This window comes from Leiobunum rupestre, chromosome 1 (genome assembly GCF_980474605.1).
Source record: "Leiobunum rupestre chromosome 1, qqLeiRupe1.1.hap1, whole genome shotgun sequence".
Classification (NCBI taxonomy): domain Eukaryota; kingdom Metazoa; phylum Arthropoda; class Arachnida; order Opiliones; family Sclerosomatidae; genus Leiobunum; species Leiobunum rupestre.
In genome coordinates this window covers 19,760,919-19,784,851 of record NC_143384.1, presented here as the reverse complement: position 1 = coordinate 19,784,851, position 23,933 = coordinate 19,760,919, and the positions used below count along the sequence as shown (strand labels likewise).

The following is a 23,933-nucleotide window of genomic DNA, read 5'->3' as shown; positions in this document are numbered from 1 at the left end:
TACATTTTAGGGGATAAGTATACCTCGTTTGTTCCAAATCGGGCTCCCGCGACTTCACGGGCCCAGGCTCCTGTAAAATATTCAATTATGGCCCCAATAGAGCCGTAACTATTAGAGGTAACTATACATTTTAGGGGATAAGTATACCTCGTTTGTTCCAAATCGGGCCCACGCAGGCTTTCCCCCCTCTCTTGTCGGGCCTGATAAACTTCATAGAAAACCAAACTGTATAAAAATTAGACTATATACAAAATTTCATTAGGTTTGTCTTTAGTATTTTTCTGACAATACAAAATCCATTATAAAATATGTACCATTAAATTTTCTTAAAACTATGTTTACAAAGTTTCACTTTAATTTCCTTAAATTCGTATTTTTGCTTAATTTAAGATCGAAAAATTCGATAATTTAAATAAAAAATATTCTGTTCCTTAAATGAAATTCTACTTTGCTCAATTTACTTCGAAAATTTCGATAATTTTAATAAAAAAATCGGTATAGACATAATGGAATAATTTATCTAAAATACATTTTTTAAAAATTCCGAACTCTGGTACCAGTTCCGATAAGAAAAAAAATCATTTTTCTATAGCCTTCAAAAACCACCAAAAACTAAAAATACGAAAAAGAAGGAAAACGGGGGTGTTTCTCGAGGCCCCAAAGGGTTTTCGTGCCTCATTAATTTTGGACCAAGATATTTTGCTCTTTTTGAGGGAAAAAGGGAGAAGTTTTTACTTTCTCCTGCTTTCTATCAGGGTCAAAGCAGGTCGCGCCTCTCTTCTGAAAAGTTAAAATTGAAACGCCCTCTGGCGATTTTATAAGTGAACTAACGATTGGGATGAAGAGGGGTATAGTATGTGGTATTCCTAAAATTAATCCATTGTAGGCTACGGTGATACTGTTAATCGAACAGAAATTAAATTAATATTTTTTACGTCTTAAAAGCTCTCAATAAAATCCCGGAATTTTATTTTCATCGTTTTTATTTTTTTTTATTTATTGTGCTATTTTTCTTCGCAAAAACTCTTTTTCCTGATTTTTAAATATTTTGTGAATGAAATGCTTGATATTTCAAAACAAATATTATATATAAATCGTCTATTGAAATGGGGAATTTGTTGATTTTATTTCTGTAATTTGTTTTGAACTAATCTCTTGATATTTAAAAAAATATTATTAACACTCTATTTCGATATTTAAACCTTATTAAACCCATTTAATCTTAATCCTATGATTATTTTTAAGAAATGTCTCATAAAAACTATATTTCAACATTTAAACCATATTAATCTACTTTTAATTGCCAAATTTAAGTCCAATAATTTTGAGATTTTAATTGTATAATCTGTTTGGACTATTTCTATTCTTTTGATATTTAAAAATATGAAATAAAAACCCGTAGGTATTTGAAAACAATATCAAATAAAAACTGTACATTTCTACAACTAAATCTTATTAAACTCGTTTAAATTTAAAAATTTTAGTTGAATTATTTTTTGGATTTTTATTCTGTAATTTGTTTTGAACTATTCTCTAGATATTTTAAAAATAATATTTCATAAAAATTTTAATCTTAAACTTCTTTCAATTGGCAAAGTCCAATAACGTGTGGATTTTAATTCTATAATTGGTGCTAATTATAGCTACGAAAAACAGACAACACCGTAAAAAAAAATCATTTTTACGGATATATTTGTGAAACAAGTTAGTATTTAAAGAAAACGCGAGATACGATTCAAGGTAGAAAGAGTCCTAGTGGAGGCTTTAACCCCGGCCAGCAAGCAGCTTCAATCGAGCGCCGGGATCTTTTGAATCAAACCCCGCGCTGCCCAAAGAATGGAAGAAAAAAAAATAACCCCTGACTCTCCATATAAATATAGAACGTCGCGTTTGGAGCGCTCGTGCGTGACCGGAGATTGTGGAGAACTCCTTTCCGAAGAAACCGCCTCCCGCTCTTCGCTGATGGCCCGAATCCAAGCCTGCCAACCGGTGGCCCCATCAAAAGAAGAGTTATTCTCAAAAGCCCCATTCGCAGACACGTTTTTGCAGCGCGTTTGAGTTGGCCAACCGAGTTTCTCCGACTGAATGGAGAGACACACTTTCTACGACGTGTTGGCTACAGGGCCAGTGGAGGTTTTTACGGGACCGTCGCCTTGTCCTACCACTTGAACAGGGTTCGTACAGAACCTGGATATCCTGGAAACCCTGGATAAGTCAGGGATCTGTAAAATGGAGAGAAAATGTCAGGGATAAGTCAGGGAGTTAAATAATTTCGTAGAAAGTCAGGGATAAGTCAGGGATTTAAATAATTTCGTAGAAAGTCAGGGATAAGTCAGGGATTTAAATAATTTCGTAGAAAGTCAGGGATAAGTCAGGGATTTAAATAATTTCGTAGAAAGTCAGGGATAAGTCAGGGATTTAAATAATTTCGTAGAAAGTCAGGGATAAGTCAGGGATTTAAATAATTTCGTAGAAAGTCAGGGATAAGACAGGGAGTTAAATAATTTCGTAGAAAGTCAGGGATAAGTCAGGGATTTAAATAATTTCGTAGAAAGTCAGGGATAAGTCAGGGATTTTAGTTACTCAACCAAACCACACATTAACAAAGAATTTTTGACCTAAAATAATAAAGAAAAATGTCCAAAAATATAACCAAAAGATCAGGAATATTGCCAAAACGTGGTCAGGGATAACCTGGAAAAGTCAGGGATTTTAGATCAGAAATTTTTGTACGAACCCTGTTGAAAATACCAGTTTGAAAGGCCCGGTGACAGTGCGGGAAGAATCCCCCGGGCCCGACGAATAAGGGCCCAGCAGTATGCACTCCCCTTGAAAATTACAGTTGGAAGGGCCCGCGAAGACATAATTAGTCATGGGGCCCGTAATGTCTGCACTACGAAATTCACATTTCTATCACCAGGTTTAATCAGAAGCTAGTTATGATTGGAGCTAGTTCAGTCAATAACAAGTTTGCGGATTTTTAAGGTTTATTTCTGTTCCGTTTGTTACGTGAAAGATTAAGCTACATACACTCAAACGCGAAGGCAGAACGCCTAGAACTGCCATCAATTTTTGCAACAACTGTATGTATTTTTTAATACATCTTTAAAAAATTTATTTGCCTGATTTTTTTGGGGTTATTTTAAAATTCCCTTACTTTTTTGGATCATTTTAAAATTCCTTGACTTTTCCCTGACCTTTTGGAATCAGAAAACTGCCTTTGAAGCAGAAACTTTCCCACATCCCATTTTCACAACGCGCACATGTCCCACAACGCGCACATGTCCCACAACGCGCACATGTCCCACAACGCGCACATGTCCCACAACGCGCACATGTCCCACAACGCGCACATGTCCCACAACGCGCACATGTCCCACAACGCGCACATGTCCCACAACGCGCACATGTCCCACAACGCGCACATGTCCCACAACGCGCACGGCACATCCCATTCCCGTTGAAAAAATTTCCACGAACTGTGTCCGCCAACCAAAAGCTGGGAAAACATGGCTAGTCCGAATAGGCCTGATTTCTCAGTCCCTCCTGTTCGTTCAACATGTGCGGATGGGGAAAATATATGATACCCGAGGGGATCCAACCATTGAAACGTTTCGCTGGCTACTTTGCTCGCCAATAAATTATCTTCAAATAATAATAAAAGCGATATTAATCCACCTACACTCAAACGCGTAAGGGGGAACGTGTAGATGTAGCTTTATTGTGTAAAGACTGTTTACCCGGCGCGTCTATTGTAGAAACCTGTTTTTTTTCTTTTTTTTTTCGATGTTGTTTTGTTATGATCTCGGACGAAATTACCCGAGTGGTCGGTCATTCGTCGAAATCTCGTATACTTTACAGAAAAAACGATTTTATCAATTTAAAAATCAGGATAAGTGAACGAAAATAAATTGTAAAAATCAACACGAAAATTCATAGCTCAAAATCGGCATAAAAACGGAAACCAAAATCAACGCTAAAAACCTCGATATAAAAAATATTTTAAAATTCAATGCTAAATTCTTTTCAATCGTAATAAAAATATCTTAAAATTCGATGCTAATTTTTTTTTAAATCGTAATAAAAATATCTTAATTCGATGCTAATTTTTTTTAAATCGTCAAAAAAAACTGTGAAATCAACGCTAATAACCTCAAAATGGCCATAATAAATTTAAAATAAATTCTAAAAATCTCAAAATCAGTGTGTAAGATAAAACTCGGTGAAGGGGGGGGGGAATTATACGATCTTGGTATCTATAATGTAAGTTTAAATTTTCATTATTGTCGATCTGATAGCTAATATTTGCAACCGAAGATGGCGGAGTGGTTAGCCCTTTCGCAAGATGAGCCGGGTTCGAAGTAGCACTTCTTCCGCGTAGAGTTTGCTAGTTCTTTCCCCACTGGTTGAAAACCTTCCATATAAACATGGAAGAAAAAGCATGATTAAAACCAGCGTGGGTAATAAAGCGGTGGCACTGTACGAATGGTCGTCTGCTAGACTGCTTCTGAGTAAGTGAGTAACTAAGTATCGCCATCTATGATTATTTGGGAGTAAATAGCAGACGAACTTTTTCTCTACAAAAGCTGCGATGATGGTAGCAGAGTGAAAACATTTCGAAATTGTTTTTCCACATATCAAACCCACAAAATGCCAAATGTAAAAATAAAATGCAAATGAGTTTCCAAGAAACTCAAAATGTAAAATTAAAATTAGTTTCAAAGAAACTCAAAATGTCAAATGCAAAACAATTTCCAAGAAACTCAAAATGTAAAATGCAAATTGGTTTCCAAGAAACTCCAAATGTCAAATGCAAATTAGTTTAGAAGAAACTCCAAATGTCAAATGCAAAATAGTTTCCAAGAAACTCAAAATTTCAAATGCAAAACAGTTTCCAAGAAACTCAAAATGTCAAATGCAAAACAGTTTCCAAGAAACTCAAAATGTCAAATACAAAATACTTTTTTCCAACTCAAAATGGAAAATGGTATTTGGCATTTTGCATTTTCAAATATTGAACAACCCTGCTGTTCTTGATATTTTTAGAGTACGATTTTTAGTGTTGATTTCGGGTTTTGTAGACTGATTTTGAAATTTTGAAACTGATTTTCGCTCACATTTAATGGTTTTTAAGTAGATTTTTAAGATTTATAAAATCATTTTTCTCTAGAGTGTACAGGTTTTGTACACCCCTCGGGCGAAGTATTCTCCGTTAACTCGAGTGTATTTCGTTCAGAAGCGGTTCATTTTTTAAATCCGGGCCTTGTATAGTTTCCAGAGAGCGTCGTCTGAAACGCGATACGAATAGAGCCCCTCTTTAAGTAAATTAGGAAGTGCGGCTCCCTGTCAGTTTCCCATAGGAAACCCTAGCGGAATAAAGCTTTGTATCAAAATCCGACAGAGGGAGCTGAAGACGTAATACGCCGGTGGTGGTGGTGAGACCCTCTAATTGCCAGAAGCAGGAAGGCAGTCCCCGACGCAAACGTCCAGTTAACTTGACACTAGTACGTCGTAATATCGTGCGACCGAATTAACCCCCTAATAATGCCTTCGCAAACACTTTCAAGTCAAATTGGTAAAACGACAACCTTCCTTGACAGTGTGTATTTTTACGTTCCAGTGTCAATTAAGATGGGCCCTAGTCTCGAAAATATAACCTGACATACCCTTATCGTCAATTATTACAACGTTTAACGCTCCCGTTAACTGTCAAATAAGACTGTTCTCGGTTTTTGGATAACATAATGACAAACTAACCTGACACCCATCTTGACTCAATATATCAAAGCGTTTATCGCTTCACTTAACTGTCAACCAAGACTGCTTTGTTTTGGTATAGTTACGACAATCGAACTTGACTTTGCCGTAATGTAAATTTCTCAATTGAAACCTTAGCTTGGCCTCGCTATCAACGAAGGCTGTCTCGCTGTGGGTGTCCGACTCTGTCAATTAAGACTAGTTAAGGCCTGGTTTAGTTTAAACGTCCCACGCACCAACTCGTAACGTAAACATTTATCATTTTCCTTTTCGTGTTTATGTTCCAAATATACCAACTCTTCAGCTGGTAATTCCCTATAAAGCGGTTGACTCTTATTCTTTTATATTGTCGGGAGTGCCAGGTAACTTCGTTTCTATTAGAACTATTTTTGGAACCGTGTTTTTTTGGGGGAGTAATTAAAGACAGTCAAAAGAAGCCGCCGAAATTGTTATTCTTCTTAATTATGATTACAGTTTTTTTGCGTGTGATGTAAGGTCGTATGATGAACTTCCTGCTGGGGGATTTTTTTTCAGCGAAAAATGAAGGTTTTTGTTACAATTTTTTTAAGCGGAATACGATCAAGTGACGTAATTTAAACGCGCTGTCATACGTTTACTGCGAAAACGCACTTTTTAATTGTGATTGCGTTGTTGGTATTTGAAATTCCTCAGTGAGTGGACGAAAATTTCTTGTAAGGAACAAGAAAGCATGATTGTGAGTTAATTTTTAGCATATTCATTTTAGACAGCGTCGGTTTTAAATTATATGTTGAAGTTAGTCTTATTCTGTATCTACGGACAGTTTCAGCGCTAAGGGTAATGTATAATTTTATCATCCTGCGTTTAATTTTTATAGTTCAATTTCTTAAAGAAAACTAATTTAATTTAAATGTTTTTTAAATTACCTGTTATTACTGCAATGTATTTATGAAAATGTTTGTAGTATATTTTCTTGCAATTCCAATTCGAATAGTAATTGTAGTTAAATAATAGTTAAATTTAATTAAGAGTAATTCAACTTTTAGTTTACAATACTGCTTCATTATAATTATGAATAAGTTTGTCAAGAAAAATCGGCATAAATCGCTAATAGATCAGTAAAATACAAAATCAATTAAAAACCGGTTTTTTTTTCTCGATTTCTCTGAAAAAATCAAGAAATCAACAACCTTGTTAAGGGGGTATGATTACTCTAAAAACAGCTTCGTAATTCAAGTAGACCTTCGTTTTGATTTAATATTTCTATAGTGTTTAAAAACCAACTTGTTGATTTTGGTTAGATTAAGGAGATATAATGTCTTTAAATACGTTATAACTAATTAACTATTAACGTTAAAATTGTCAAAACTATTTTCATCACCAGATATTAAGTGACTCTATTCGAGAAAATTAGTTTTGCGAATGTAAATACAGGGTGGCCCTAGATCAGGGAATTTGAAAAAAAAAAAAAAATCAGGAAAAACTCGGAATTTTTTAAATCTCAAAAGTCAGGGAACTTAAAACTATAGTGAAAATATTATAAAGGTAATTTTACTCCAATTCTGTGATAATTCGGTATTTTAATTCCAAAGTTGCAACCTGAAAAGTGCGATTATACCTGATGAAAGTGAAATATAAAATTAAAAATGGGCTAATATTGACCAAAATCTGTATAAATTTCTAGGGAAAAGTCAGGGAATTTGAACTTGAAAATATTGTTGCAAACATTCTACAATTTCTTATTTCAATGAAGAGGGCGTTAAAAACCGCTGTACATTAAAATTATATAGCCAATTGGACCATGGGAATAACATTGAATTTGTTGTATTGTCCTTTTGAAAAAGTCTCCAAATTCAGGAGTTGAACGTTTTACGTTTCCTTTAAAATAGGCTGTACATTAATAGGCGCCTAGCCCATTGTTACATAATTTATTGATATTTGACATTGCGTAAGTTCGTTTTATCTAGTTCCAAAGATTTTTTATTTGTACAGGGCTCAAAATCCTCACGCGAATATTGATAACTATGTGGAAGCTTAAATTCAGTAAAGGATTAAATATTTTTATTCGTTCATTCTTGTTTGTTTATCCTTTTCAATATGCTAATTAAGGGCTATTTATCAATAAGTATAAAACCAAATTTTGAATTTAGGTATTTTCAGTAGTTTTCTCTTTAAAGGGCCATAGCGGTGTTTGAAAAAATCTAGGCGATAATTGAGTAACTTATCCTCTTCCGTACCTCGTGGCCAATCCAACCAATCATATGCTGGGATTTTTCCCGCCATATTTTCCGAGCTCTAGCAGGAAAATCGGGGTTGCCACAGTACCTGGAAACGTCAGGGATAAATTAGGATAATGTGAGGGAATTTATTTTCGGTTGCAAATAGTAAGCCTTACTAAAATACAGGTTAAAAAACGTAAAATTTGGGCACAAAAAAAGTCAAGGAAAACCTAGAAAAGTCAGGGAATATTTATCTAAATAAACATGGGGAGCCCTGATAATAGTAAAATTGACCTTTTAAATTTTTGGAAATGTATTGCTACTATAGTGTATATAAAAAAACCACTCCTTGTTTTTTCAACGTTAACTATCAATCTTTACGTAAAAGATAAAACAAATGTTAAGCTGGTAACCAAACTAGTAAGAAAGGTAACGTTCGATACCTTATCAATATTTTTTCTGATAAATTCATCTCGAATCCCACAAAATTTATGAGCAAACATTGCTACGAACATGTCCAGTAAGTGTAAGATACTGTATTTTTTTTATCCTTGATAATTGTTGTCTGCGTAGTATGAAAACATTCTAAACTTAATTAATTTTGACGTTTGTAATGATGATAAACGGCTTTGAAATTCGAGACTAGAGTTTAACCCGGCTACCCTGTCATTCTTCAACCAAATAGTTTTAAATTACCCACCCAGTAATTTGATACTCTTTAGAAATGCAAATTTCAGTTTTTAATTGGCAATTAAAAATGTTCCTGCTAGTTGATGTGGGCTCACCGTGTAGGCTGCTTTCTATTTGTTGTTAATTTAACAGCTGTTAATTTTTTTTAATTCGCTTAATCTTTGTTATTATATTTCTGGCCATTCATATATTTAGACAGCTAAGCTAATTGTGTGTAACGTTACGCCTGCATTCGAATGGGTTTTCATTGTTTTATTAGCATAAATTATGTGCTTATATTTATGATTAAATGGGTTACGTTGTATTTGATATTGTAGTTAATTAACGTGGTGGTCGGTCGTAAATGTAATTTTTATTTAGACTTATTTAAGTGGGTTAAAACATAAAATGTTAAGCAATCTGAATTTTTGTTAAGTGCTTATATTTATTAAAGGGAGTATGAACTATATTGTGTATGAACGAATTTTACATTAGTGCTAATTATGTTAAAAAGAAATAGCTTGTGTTAGCCAGTGAATTTTTCTATTTAGTGTAGTTTCTAATGTTAAAATTTTGAATTTATGAGGGTATTTCTAAGCCAATATTTTAATTTTCACATTTATTGAAAACTAGATAAAGCATTCTTAAGGCTACATAACTGATAACGTAATAATAATTTTTTTTCTTTTCATAGAATTGTATTACCCAGCGATGATCCCTGAGCCCGACTACAGCGATTCAGAGGAAGAGAACAGTCCAAATTCTTCACTGTTGAAGACAACAAGCAACTTACAGGTGCGCCAGCAACGCAAGGCGCATAAGCTGAACCAGAAGAACAACAGTTCCTCGACTCAACACCCCAACATGACCACGACGGCAGGAACGAATGGCAGTGTTCAACTCAACGAGGATGGACTCGTCATCCCCAAGAAACTGGGGAACCCATGTCTCACTTCCCAGGAAAGACAAAACCTGCATAAGGAGCTCATGTTCAACCAAAAAATGTAAACCCCTTTTTTTGTGTGTGCAATTTTAGGTAGAGGTCTTCATCCAAAATTCTTAAAAGATTCTTAAAATTATGCTGTTTCTTGTTACCTTTGGAAATGTGTTCTATAACTTTGTTTGGTTTTCAGTGGCAAAAGTGTCTTGGGTCAGAAGTCGGAACTACAAAAAGTGATGGAGAAGTTCCGAGATGACCAGAAAAAGAAAGAATTGGAAGGAGAGAAGATGAACAAGAGGAGTTCTTTCGAAAAGAGACTCGAAGAACAGGCGTCTAAAATCAAGGAGGTATAATTTGTTGTTTGGATATTTTCATTTCGAAATACTGTTGGAAAACTCAAACTAATCTTTTTATTATTTCTTAGATTGAAGAAGACACTACTAAGAAATCCGAAGATGTTGATCAACCTGAATTCCTTCGTGTCCACGCTCGTGTACGAGCTAATACGTTTCCAGTCGATACTGAATCCTAACCCACTAGGAGCATGTTGGTGCCAAAAATAACGCTCCCTAATCAATATCGACTTTATTTAAATATTATTTTAAGAGACAAAAAAGACAAAACAAAGGTGAATAAATGGAACAGTTTGACACTGCTTAGCTTTAACTACAAACAAAAACAGCACGCAAAGAAATATGATGGTTAAACTGAACTCTCTAGTTAAGTTAAAGAAGAATATATATGAACTAAAATACTTTTTAAAAAAAAAGTGCTGTGGGCTTAACAGAATTCAAAATTGTACACGGAAGTATGGGGGGGAAAAAATGGTACAACTATACATAAACTATACAAAAAAGTATGTGTAAATAGGTGTTAATAACGTTGTACATTTTTCGTGGGTCCTTTTTTCATTCGGGAATGGGACAAATTAACGAAAGATTGGAATTTTCCATTTGGTAGCGTGATCTTGAGGAATGTTAACAGAAAAATTGTGTGGGTTGGAATGAATCAATAAGGAAATGTTTGTTCGCATTTGGTGTCTTCTTCAGTTCTTCCTAGAGCCTCTTTCTTAATTGTAGTAAAGTACGCATCAAATTCGTATAAATTTGAATAGTAGTGAAAGGATTAAAAAATAAATTATTTATGATTTTTGGTTCTTCACGTTTAATTGTTGTGCTCAAAGTATAAACGGAGAAATCAGTATTTTTTGGGTAGATATTTACTAATATATCATATTTTATTAGTAAAAAAAACATAAAATGAAAATAACAGAAATCTTGTGATAGTTTTAATTTTTGTTGTAATAATTTTTTTGTATTGATTTTTTTTCTTAGATGCTTTTTATCACTTAGTGCTGGTTTATTTTAGTTTTGCTATTGGTACGAGTGTTAATTCAAAATTTTAATGTTAGATTATTTGAACATCATCTTAAAGGTAATATTTAGATTAAGAATTAACCAAATCCCTTCTGGCAGATACTTTTAACTTAGCTAATCACAGAATGACACTAGTAATACAAGAACCAATCAAACTACTCTTGTTTGAGTCGGTGGCTTTTTACTAATTTAGACACGCCATAGTAAACTATAACCTAAGTCTTGTTGGTATTTCCAACATGGTAGCAGAGTTCGGTGTAGATCTTGTAATCAAAGAGTTAAAGTTATAATTATCATATTGATTGTGGAAATCGAATAAACCAGCACTAAATATCAACGCTATAGCTACTATAACTTACTGGTATATTTGGTTAAGACAAATCTTTTGAATAATATGGTTTTCAATAACTCCTAAACACAGCCAATAACAAAGGAAGCTTCCGAGATTGTTAATAAACGTACAAGCAAACGTTTTTAACACGTTACTATTTTTAACTAATTCTTTTACGTGTAAGTTTCCCGCAGAATGTATTCCAAAAGCCCCAAATCTTATTCTTCTTAAGAAAAATGCCTTTTTCAAATAACAATATTAACAAAAAAAAACAAAACAAATAGGTGGTGTCCTGTCAGGAAGTAAAACTATAGAGGGCGCTATGATTGCATATCGAGTTTCCGCAATTTTTGCCTTAGCCTTTGTTAATTTTTAGCGCCTGTCTATTGGTTTTCTTACGTTAGCGACATAGTCTATTTTATAATTATCTACAGCACTGCCAGACAACGTTTAGTGTGATAAAAGTACGGAAAAAACATCAAACATAAAGTGTGATTTTTCACAGTTTTCGAAGCAGATTTAATTTCACAATTATTTTTGAATAGACTCCCGTTTGTAGTAGGATATCGAAGTTGCCACTATTTTTGTATAAGTTTAAAAATTGGCAGTGACGACGAAATGAAATGTGCTTATTAAGCTCTTAACTCTATCGTTTCTCAATTTCTACTTAAAACTCTTTTCGCCTGAAACGCCTGCATTTTGTAGAGAGTTTAATCATTTAAATCGCTACAGTTCAAATCAAACTATTTATTTTGTGTTTATTAAAAAAAGGTGTTATCAATTCGTGAAATTTTTAACATATCCTACAAAAAAAAAATCGAAAAGTACATTTCAATATTAGTTCGATAGCTGAAACTTGATGCTTGTCAAAAATAAATAAAAAATTCGTAAAGATATACCTCACTACTCCTTTAATAATTAAACCTATTTTCGTACTTGTAAAGAAATATATATTTGGTCTATTTTTGTGGAAGATAAATTTTCACCTTTTATTTTTTTCTTGTGATTTGATTTTGTTCTTTCGAAATGATTGTACATAAGTTTTATTACAATTATAAGTATCTAAATGAATGGTGTTTCTTATTATTCTTGACAAACACTTTATTTCAATTTTTAAACTACACTGGTAAAATTAGGCAATAATAGATTTTGGTTATGACATAACTCAGGGCTTAAAATAGTGGGCAGTTTTGGGCAGTTCTAAAATCGTTTTGGGGATTGAATTTATCGCAAAAAAAAAATTAAAATAGCTGATTACCTCGTGGGAGATGTCGTGGTTGGCGGGTGTTTCCGGTACATATCGACAAACGCAGCCAATTTTGTTACTAATTTACAGCCCTTTTCTCTAATAATTTTATTAACATATTTGTCTGCTACAAATTCTGAATTTGGTGCTTTTCGATACTTTTTAAATTAAAGGGAAACGGCCAAGCTTTAACCAGTTTAAACTTTAAATAGCCCTATAGCCCATTAAAAACCAAAATTTATGGCGAAAACCACATAAAAATTATTGAGTGGTTAATTTTTAACGACGACACCTGGTGAGAAGTCGGTGAGACAGAAAAACAACGTAAAAGCGCGCGCTGCTGAAGACGCAAAAAATATGTTTTGCACTGGTAGTGCGTTCCAGTTATAAGAGACCTAAGCCTAAATTGCGCGATTTTAAAAGTTAGGATAGTTCGCAAATCGCTCATACGGGGTTAGGGGCGCTGGCGGTAGCCCCCAAGATGGCGGCGAAAATTAAAACCCAAACACCTAGCGTTATTTTTCGTTTCAACTTTTTGGGCCAAAAGCTATTTTTTCAAGACAAAAAGGGTACGTGTTAGTATATTAAACGTTTGTTAAACTTTTGATACGGAAATAAGGCCATATTTGGAAAAGGTAGGCCGTTTCCCTTTAAAAGTATTGAAACTATTGGCATTACATTCTAATACTTTTGGAATAACTGAATTTTGAAAATAATTATCTTTCGAAAAATCGTACTAATGAATTCGCTTGAAACGTGTATTTTCGTAGGCTCGTGCTGATTTTATAAATGTGGTTTTCGAAGAAAAAATAGTGGGGTACTGTACATCTTATATTGAGTTACTAAAATTTAGATATGGAAAATATGGTTTAAAAATAGGTAAATATCCTAGCGCAGTTTAATTTCTACCTTTTGTTTTGTTACTGGGAATAATAACGGCGATAAAAGTTTTTCTTCAATCATTAGTGTTTTCGAATTTGAATTCGCGCCGAAAATAGTTTGGTTCTTTCCCTGCAGATGGCAGAGTGAATCGAAATCGTATTTTTGGTCGTTGGAAATACAGTACTATATATTATGTTTTTAAAATATACAATTATTTCTGAACTATTTACAATTAATTAATTTGTAATTTCGCCAAAACATAATGCTAAAAAATGATATAATGTATTTTTTAAAAACGACGGTACCGTGTAGTTATGGAGCCGTTCGATAGATGGCAAACGTGATCTTGAAAATTAACGTCGTTTTATTTGCGTGTTGAGTTGAATCACGAGTGAATCTTGTTATTTTTAACAGATAAATGAATTGTAAATACATTAATGCAGACTTTTTATTTAATATAACTTATGCATTTATTATAGTTTCTTGTAAGCAACAATTTAATCGCCGGTTGTGAAGTTATTACGCAATCGTTAACCCTTGGCATTGTCGAAAAGTCCGGAAGTTTGTAAAGTTTGAAAGTGGCGCATGCGCAACTTTTTATATTTCCGCCGTTGTTTCGCACATTTCGGCCGAAAATCAAAAGAACACGCAAGTTCGCGTCTATGTTGGCGGGAACGAAGATCTTAGATTTAGGGGTATTTTCAACGGAAATTTAGATAAGAAATCGCGATAATGAACGATTGTGATTATCTTTCAACGTAGTAGATTCCCCAAAACACCCAGGACTTGACTTTACTAACCGTAAGTTAATATTTTCTTATCAACCACATTTTGGGAGAGTGCCAAAATTTGTAAGCCTTGTGCTTGACTTTTCTTTAACAGCACGCGATTTTTTCGAATAATTTTTGAAGTAACAAGCTAGTTAAACCCAAAATACCGCGAAATATAATTAGTTAAATTACCCTAAGACTGATCTTTTTCGTAATTAGTGGTATTAAAATAGCTCTTAAATTTTTGGTTTGAAGCGGGGGTGGGTGGAGTTCCTAAATTAGCCAACTGTTATGTAATGTCTATTCCCCACCCCCCTCCAAATATCCAGGTGAACTTTGAACAGACAGCTGTATGCATACCGTTTCTGTTATTCCTTTTTTGATCCAAACAATACCCGACGCCATAAGGTATAAAAACGAAAAATTTATAATATCGCATATCCGTTATACGTTTTGCCATGTTTTGAAGGAACTGCAAGTAATATTTATATATGGCAATTAACTTAATTTTATTCGAATATCGAAGTTTTAGTCAAATTTAATCATTTAAAAACGACGATATTTGATAAATAACATTCAATTGCAAACATTTTTAAGCTTAATTGGGATTAATTTTGTACATCTTTTCTTGTTGTCACTTGTAAAGTTAATTTTTGTCAAAGAAAATCCAACGTAACTCTTATTCGGTGACAAATTTTAATTTTCAAAGAAATTTAGTCAGTTAAAATACAGGTTTCGACTGTGGTTTTTTATTTTTGTTGCATAAGTAGTATCGTATTATTTCGTGATACCTGTAATTTACCTCCCATTCCACAGGTAGTCGGTACTAGGTAAAAACGAACAAAAACCAAACCCCCTGACAATAATTTCACTTTCTATGATAGTAAGGTATCCCGCTAGGCCCGGGGACACGAAAGGGGGGTAGGAATCGCCGAAATTGTCTTTTCGGTAGACTTTACGCGAGTCTATTTCGGTGGAAGGCTATTAAAGGCGTTGTTCGCGTAGTTATCTTTTCCGTCGTTAGGTGGCAGCACACGCCGGGGCGCCATCCGCCCTTAGGCTGAGAGGCGTTTTACCTTTACTAGAGAAAAAAAAATCAAATAGATTTCTTCTTAGCCGCTGGAGTAGTTTCTTTACTGGTTGCTAAAGAATGTCCATTGAACCGCGCGAAACCCGTTCTCAAGAGAAGCTTCATGCTTGTTTTTTTATTTAATTCGTGAGGTCTTATTATCAAAATATCTTAGCAATTTTTAAGTATTTTTTATTCATAAAGTCGTGATTGTGAAGGTCATCGGTTTTTTTTTAGTTTTTTTTTTAATTCTTTTTTGCCCGTATGACGTGGTTTAAGACGGTTTTAAGGCAGGGTTGCCTGAAAAGTTGAGTTTTAAGAATCAGGGAAATTAGGGTAAAATCATTCAATTTTAAAATAGGAATAAAATTTCAGTGTCTGTTAACCAGGGTTGGTTAATTTAAATAATGTGATTTTTTTAAATCATTGATTTAAATCACTATGTATTTCAATGGAGGGGTAAAAAATGGCAATAAGTAGGTTCTCAAAAACTTAAAGTACATAGATAATCTGAGCAAACTGAAATATTAAACATTGAAATTTAATTAAAGATTAGCTAACTGATAAAAGTAAAATAACCGTTAATTATGTATAGAATTAATTGTATAAAAATCAATAAATTCAATAAAAAAATACGATTTAAATAAAAAAAATCGATTGATTTGATTTTTATTAAAAAAATAAACAATTTGGGAAAAGTCAGAAAATTTAATATATTTAATTTCATAAATTTTACGAAGCTAATTTTACTATTGGTATGTGATGAATTCTGGGATAATTTAATTTATCAAAACATTCCGGACATTTTTAAACGTAGCTCCAACGATAGATTAAAAAAAACCAAAGAGTCACTTTTATACTAAAATATAAGTTGGAAGAAAATTCATTAACTTCTGATAAAAGTGAAGTATATAAGGTTAAAATTGTATACTTTCGGTAAGGGAAAACATGAAAAGTAACCTTTATACTAATATTTAAATTGAAGGTAATTTATTAACTTCTGATAATAGTAAAATATTATTATAGTATCTAACATTTTCTAATTTTTGGTTAAGTAAAACAAGAAAAAGTCTGGGAATTTGAACATTAACTGTACATTCATTATCTTCTGATAAAAGTAAAATTTTGTATTAAAATTGTCCAATTTTTGGTCGGTAAAACTAGAAAAGTCGGGGAATTTGAACCACCTTTATACTAAATTATAAGTGGAAGTTAATTCATTAACTTCTGATAAAAGTGGAATATAGTATTAAAAATTGTCTAATTTTTGGTCTGGTAAAACTAGGGAATTTGAACCACCTTTATACTAAAATATAAGTCGATGTGAACTCATTAACTTCTGACAAGAATGTATTTATTTATACTCAGGGAGAATGAATATGTTGAGACTATCGACGGACACGTTGAGGCCCTAACCCCGTCACGCTAAGGGGGTGGGGGGAGGAAAAAAGCAGGGGGTCTAATTTTTTGCGTCCTCGCAGCAGCGTTAATCGCGTCGAAAAACGTAATTTTTAAGAACCAATGATATTGCAGTATTATTTGATTTTATTTAAGCGGAGGAGCATACCGGGGGCCCCAACGGGTGGAATTGGAGAAACGCTAAATATAATCTCGACATATTCATTCTCCCTGAGTATAAATAAATACATTCTTGCTTCTGATAAAAGTGGAATATAGTATTCAAAATTGTCGATTTTTGGCCTAAAAAAAGTTAGAAAAAAATTGGTAAACATTATCAGGAAATTTTAAACAATGAAAACATTTTGTTCACCTTGTAAAGGTAATTTTCCTTTTGCTAATAAATTAAATGTCGATTTATGACATTTGCGTAAGAATCTACAATCTATCATGAAATATTATTTACTCCGCCCGTACAAAAACTCAGTATTTCGCAAAGTTCGTAAAAACCAACGCCCTGTTATAAAAATAAAATCGGTTTGACCCGGTAAAAAGCAACGCTTTGAGAATAGGGTGCGGGCTATTTGACTGTCAACCCTATCGATTCCGGACACCCCTCCCAGCGTCGTTTTGTCTGCCTTTAAAAAGGGAACGTGGCCAGGAGGAGGGACCTTAGGGTGCGCCCTAGCCCTGCCTGCCGCCACTTCGCCATTGAAGAGAGAAGCCTATAGAACCCGCTCAATTTCGAGGTACTTTGGATTATGATTTCCGAGTACCGTGAAAAATGGCCCGATATGCTTCTCTCGTTTTCATCCCTTTTGCCGGGTTTTAATCAAAACCTCGAGGATTTGTAAATAATGACCCTTGACTAATGCCAGTTTGACCCCACCTTTTGATTAGCTGAAGCGTTCGTTTCTAGCTTTGTACAGTTTTGAGGTTATTACTTCTATAATATCCTTCGTTTTAATTTTTTTTCTTAATTTAAATGTTTTCCTTTTTTTTAAATGTTTTCCTTTTTTTAAATGTTTTCCTTTATTTTAAATGTTTTCCTTAATTTTAAATGTTTTCCTTAATTTTAAATGTGTTCCTTAATTTTAAATGTGTTCCTTAATTTTAAATGTGTTCCTTAATTTTAAATGTTTTCCTTAATTTTAAATGTTTTCCTTAATTTTAAATGTTTTCCTTAATTTTAAATGTTTTCCTTAATTTTAAATGTTTTCCTTAATTTTAAATGTTTTCCTTAATTTTAAATGTTTTCCTTAATTTTAAATGTTTTCCTTAATTTTAAATGTTTTCCTTAATTTTAAATGTTTTCCTTAATTTTAAATGTTTTCCTTAATTTTAAATGTTTTCCTTAATTTTAAATGTTTTCCTTTTTTTAAATGTTTTCCTTTATTTTAAATGTTTTCCTTTATTTTAAATGTGTTCCTTAATTTTAAATGTGTTCCTTAATTTTAAATGTGTTCCTTAATTTTAAATGTGTTCCTTAATTTTAAATGTGTTCCTTAATTTTAAATGTGTTCCTTAATTTTAAATGTTTTCCTTAATTTTAAATGTTTTCCTTAATTTTAAATGTTTTCCTTAATTTTAAATGTTTTCCTTAATTTTAAATGTTTTCCTTAATTTTAAATGTTTTCCTTAATTTTAAATGTTTTCCTTTATTTTAAATGTGTTCCTTAATTTTAAATGTGTTCCTTAATTTTAAATGTGTTCCTTAATTTTAAATGTGTTCCTTAATTTTAAATGTGTTCCTTAATTTTAAATGTGTTCCTTAATTTTAAATGTTTTCCTTAATTTTAAATGTTTTCCTTAATTTTAAATGTTTTCCTTAATTTTAAATGTTTTCCTTAATTTTAAATGTTTTCCTTAATTTTAAATGTTTTCCTTAATTTTAAATGTTTTCCTTAATTTTAAATGTTTTCCTTAATTTTAAATGTTTTCCTTAATTTTAAATGTTTTCCTTTTTTTTAAATGTTTTCCTTTATTTTAAATGTTTTCCTTTATTTTAAATGTGTTCCTTAATTTTAAATGTGTTCCTTAATTTTAAATGTGTTCCTTAATTTTAAATGTGTTCCTTAATTTTAAATGTGTTCCTTAATTTTAAATGTGTTCCTTAATTTTAAATGTGTTCCTTAATTTTAAATGTTTTCCTTAATTTTAAATGTTTTCCTTAATTTTAAATGTTTTCCTTAATTTTAAATGTTTTCCTTAATTTTAAATGTTTTCCTTAATTTTAAATGTTTTCCTTAATTTTAAATGTGTTCCTTAATTTTAAATGTGTTCCTTAATTTTAAATGTGTTCCTTAATTTTAAATGTGTTCCTTAATTTTAAATGTGTTCCTTAATTTTAAATGTGTTCCTTAATTTTAAATGTGTTCCTTAATTTTAAATGTGTTCCTTAATTTTAAATGTGTTCCTTAATTTTAAATGTTTTCCTTAATTTTAAATGTTTTCCTTAATTTTAAATGTTTTCCTTAATTTTAAATGTTTTCCTTAATTTTAAATGTTTTCCTTAATTTTAAATGTTTTCCTTAATTTTAAATGTTTTCCTTAATTTTAAATGTTTTCCTTAATTTTAAATGTTTTCCTTAATTTTAAATGTTTTCCTTAATTTTAAATGTTTTCCTTAATTTTAAATGTTTTCCTTAATTTTAAATGTTTTCCTTAATTTTAAATGTTTTCCTTAATTTTAAATGTTTTCCTTAATTTTAAATGTTTTCCTTAATTTTAAATGTTTTCCTTAATTTTAAATGTTTTCCTTAATTTTAAATGTTTTCCTTAATTTTAAATGTTTTCCTTAATTTTAAATGTTTTCCTTAATTTTAAATGTTTTCCTTAATTTTAAATGTTTTCCTTAATTTTAAATGTTTTCCTTAATTTTAAATGTTTTCCTTAATTTTAAATGTTTTCCTTAATTTTAAATGTTTTCCTTAATTTTAAATGTTTTCCTTTTTTTTAAATGTTTTCCTTTATTTTAAATGTTTTCCTTTATTTTAAATGTGTTCCTTAATTTTAAATGTGTTCCTTAATTTTAAATGTGTTCCTTAATTTTAAATGTGTTCCTTAATTTTAAATGTGTTCCTTAATTTTAAATGTGTTCCTTAATTTTAAATGTGTTCCTTAATTTTAAATGTTTTCCTTAATTTTAAATGTTTTCCTTAATTTTAAATGTTTTCCTTAATTTTAAATGTTTTCCTTAATTTTAAATGTTTTCCTTAATTTTAAATGTTTTCCTTAATTTTAAATGTGTTCCTTAATTTTAAATGTGTTCCTTAATTTTAAATGTGTTCCTTAATTTTAAATGTGTTCCTTAATTTTAAATGTGTTCCTTAATTTTAAATGTGTTCCTTAATTTTAAATGTGTTCCTTAATTTTAAATGTGTTCCTTAATTTTAAATGTGTTCCTTAATTTTAAATGTTTTCCTTAATTTTAAATGTTTTCCTTAATTTTAAATGTTTTCCTTAATTTTAAATGTTTTCCTTAATTTTAAATGTTTTCCTTAATTTTAAATGTTTTCCTTAATTTTAAATGTTTTCCTTAATTTTAAATGTTTTCCTTAATTTTAAATGTTTTCCTTAATTTTAAATGTTTTCCTTAATTTTAAATGTTTTCCTTAATTTTAAATGTTTTCCTTAATTTTAAATGTTTTCCTTAATTTTAAATGTTTTCCTTAATTTTAAATGTTTTCCTTAATTTTAAATGTTTTCCTTAATTTTAAATGTTTTCCTTAATTTTAAATGTTTTCCTTAATTTTAAATGTTTTCCTTAATTTTAAATGTTTTCCTTAATTTTAAATGTTTTCCTTAATTTTAAATGTTTTCCTTTTTTTTAAATGTTTTCCTTTATTTTAAATGTTTTCCTTTATTTTAAATGTGTTCCTTAATTTTAAATGTGTTCCTTAATTTTAAATGTGTTCCTTAATTTTAAATGTGTTCCTTAATTTTAAATGTGTTCCTTAATTTTAAATGTGTTCCTTAATTTTAAATGTGTTCCTTAATTTTAAATGTTTTCCTTAATTTTAAATGTTTTCCTTAATTTTAAATGTTTTCCTTAATTTTAAATGTTTTCCTTAATTTTAAATGTTTTCCTTAATTTTAAATGTTTTCCTTAATTTTAAATGTGTTCCTTAATTTTAAATGTGTTCCTTAATTTTAAATGTGTTCCTTAATTTTAAATGTGTTCCTTAATTTTAAATGTGTTCCTTAATTTTAAATGTGTTCCTTAATTTTAAATGTGTTCCTTAATTTTAAATGTGTTCCTTAATTTTAAATGTGTTCCTTAATTTTAAATGTTTTCCTTAATTTTAAATGTTTTCCTTAATTTTAAATGTTTTCCTTAATTTTAAATGTTTTCCTTAATTTTAAATGTTTTCCTTAATTTTAAATGTTTTCCTTAATTTTAAATGTTTTCCTTAATTTTAAATGTTTTCCTTAATTTTAAATGTTTTCCTTAATTTTAAATGTTTTCCTTAATTTTAAATGTTTTCCTTAATTTTAAATGTTTTCCTTAATTTTAAATGTTTTCCTTAATTTTAAATGTTTTCCTTAATTTTAAATGTTTTCCTTAATTTTAAATGTTTTCCTTAATTTTAAATGTTTTCCTTAATTTTAAATGTTTTCCTTAATTTTAAATGTTTTCCTTTATTTTAAAGGTTTTCCTTTATTTTAAAGGTTTTCCTTTATTTTAAATGTTTTCCTTTATTTTAAATGTTTTCCTTTATTTCAAATGTTTTCCTTTATTTCAAATGTTTTCCTTTATTTCAAATGTTTTCCTTTATTTCAAATGTTTTCCTTTATTTCAAATGTTTTCCTTTATTTCAAATGTTTTCCTTTATTTCAAATGTTTTCCTTCGTTTTAAGAATATTTCTTTCGTTTTAAGAATTTTTCTTTCGTTTTAAGAATTTTTCTTTCGTTTTAAGAATTTTTCTTTCGTTTTAATTTTTCTTTCGTTTTAAGAATTTTTCTTTCGTTTTCATTTTTCTTTCGTTTGAATTTTTCTTTCGTTTTAAGAATTTTTCCCATTTTATACCATAACATTATTTATCACTTTACCCATTTTATACCATAACGTTATTTACCATTATTTACCACCTGTTAAATACCATGAACGTACCCTTTTTGTGTAGTCAAAAATGGGCCATTTCCCAAAAGACAAAGTTTCGCGTGTGAAGCCTTTTTGCCGAAGTTGTTTATAATTGGGATATTCACTTCCCACGTGAAGGTAGAAGTTAATCTAATTTTTCAATTTGGCAAACGTTTCCACACATCTAATTAAAGAATCTGTTCCGTTTCTTCCTGTCTGCTTTCCTTCCCTCCCTGATTCACGATCCCCATTTTTTACTAGCTAGACAATTTACCCTAGCGCTTTGCTTCTAATGCGGGTAACTACTACATTTGTACTTCATGTAATTGTAGCTGTTGTTACTATTTTGTTCAACAGGTTTATACTTTAGGAGGGTACGTGTGCTTGTAAATTGCACTTATAGTGCAGTGACAACAAAGTTGTTCTAATTTTCATACTAAGCCTTTTTTGGGGTTTTGGCTATTATAATCCGTTTGTATTGAATTCACGGCTATAAAGCCATTTGCGTAAGAGCCGCATTAAAACCAGTAGACCACGTTACTTTATAATAAGAACTATTTAGAGCAGTATCAAGTTTTCTTTTAAAGCATTAAAGGGAATATAACCTGCAAAGCAATCTTTATGGAAGACCCCTTCAATTTTTCAAATTTCCCTGTACTGTGGCGCCCCACATTTTTAAAGCCAAAGGCAAGAGAGGCCAGAGCTGCTAACGTTGGTGTTCCACACCCAATACCTGAGGCACGGCTTATATACACAGGTTATAAGGGGGACCGTTACGTCCGGCTGGTCTTTATCCCCATTGGAATTATAGCTTCCCAAGCGCCACCTTGATTGCGAATAAAGTACTAACTATTGTTATTATTATTTTAAATCTAAGTATATTTTAATTATAACTAAAGCCAAAATTGTTGTTTTAAAATACTATTTTCGTACTAAAAATTATATTTTAATTATAAATATTTAAAATTAGAATGCAGATGGCGCTACTAACGGGCCTCTATTCCTAAAGCGCGAAGCTTTAGCCGTGTGTTTACTAATCACACGCAATGGCTAAGCCTAGGCTAAATTAAGAAATATATTATTAAAGCCTAAGACACATGCCTCCGCCTAATTTTTCAAAGACTTGTTTATTTAATAAACAATATGAAGATGTAACATTATTATTTACCTCTACACTGCTCTTTCAATTATCGCCGGAAACTAAAATAAACATCCACTAATTCATGAGTCACGACTCCATATTCCATAAAAATACAAAAATCTATCTTAAAAGTTTCAATAATTCATCGATAGATGGCGCGTCAAACGCCATAATTCCCCTGGGCCGCCATCTTGCAGTTCGTAAAGGTCCCCCACATATCGCTACTGAATTCTAACCTGTGTATATAAGTCTGAGGTTATATTCCCTTTAATACTAGTCTTGCCGATGTAATACTTACGGAAAACTATAGGATTTTCATTAAAATTACATTGCGCAATAATTCAATTTTCCCATACAAGCTTCTATCAGAGGATTCAATCCACGTTTAACCATCACAATAGCTTCATTTTCAAGCGTTTTATTACAGAAACAACGGTAAGATAGCCTAGTTATCCATTTTAAACTGTGATTGCGCAAAAACAATGGCTCGCACCGAAATATTCCATAGAACCATTTTTGTAGAAAACAGCTGAGCTCTAATTTTCGCGATTGGCTTAAAAAAATTACTGTAACTCATTAAATTATGTCATATCATTTATGAAAATGTAGACTTTGTAGCAATATGGGATGAACATAATTTTCAAATTAAAGAATTAAGTTGAAATTAAAAAAAACGCCATACCTCAAAAAGAAATATCAATAAATCAAAAACAAAGATATATTTTCAAATAAAATAAAAAATACCACTGTGGTTAACTTTCTGAAAGTTTTAGGAATAAATCCTTTTACCCATTTTTAAACTCTATAGCCTTGACAGTACAGGGTTGCCACACGTCAGGGAATTTAAAAAAGCATTTGTAAAAAGGCAGGGAATTAAATTTTATCTTGACACTTTTTAAGATAATTTTACTCTAGATCTATGATATATTCTGTGATTATTTTTTAGTTCCTTGAGTGTTTCGCTTATTTATTTAACGTTGCAAAGTCCAAGATTCCCCTACTCCTCTATTATGAGGTGAAGTAGACACGTTTTGGTGTTGTTGTTAGACAGGTTAAGCGACCCCTGGGAGGA

The 23,933-nt window shown here is 31.0% G+C and overlaps 2 protein-coding genes across 3 annotated transcripts in view; both read left to right on the top strand.

Moving 5' to 3' along the window:
- Positions 1-12,235, top strand: part of LOC149961276 (uncharacterized) — a 73,826-nt gene extending 61,591 nt beyond the window's left edge. For both annotated transcript variants that reach the window (XM_090176480.1, XM_090176473.1), the window contains 3 exons: positions 9,319-9,628; positions 9,758-9,911; positions 9,989-12,235. In XM_090176480.1, the coding sequence (XP_090032606.1) occupies positions 9,319-9,628; positions 9,758-9,911; positions 9,989-10,096 (572 nt within the window). In that variant the 3' untranslated portion in view covers positions 10,097-12,235. The remainder of the gene's footprint in view (positions 1-9,318; positions 9,629-9,757; positions 9,912-9,988) is intronic.
- Positions 12,236-13,875: 1,640 nt separating this feature from the next.
- The window catches only part of LOC149961275 (uncharacterized), a 90,567-nt gene continuing 80,509 nt past the window's right edge, over positions 13,876-23,933 (top strand). Inside the window, exon 1 of the mRNA XM_090176457.1 lies at positions 13,876-14,200. The gene's annotated coding sequence lies outside the window, so the exon portion shown is untranslated. The remainder of the gene's footprint in view (positions 14,201-23,933) is intronic.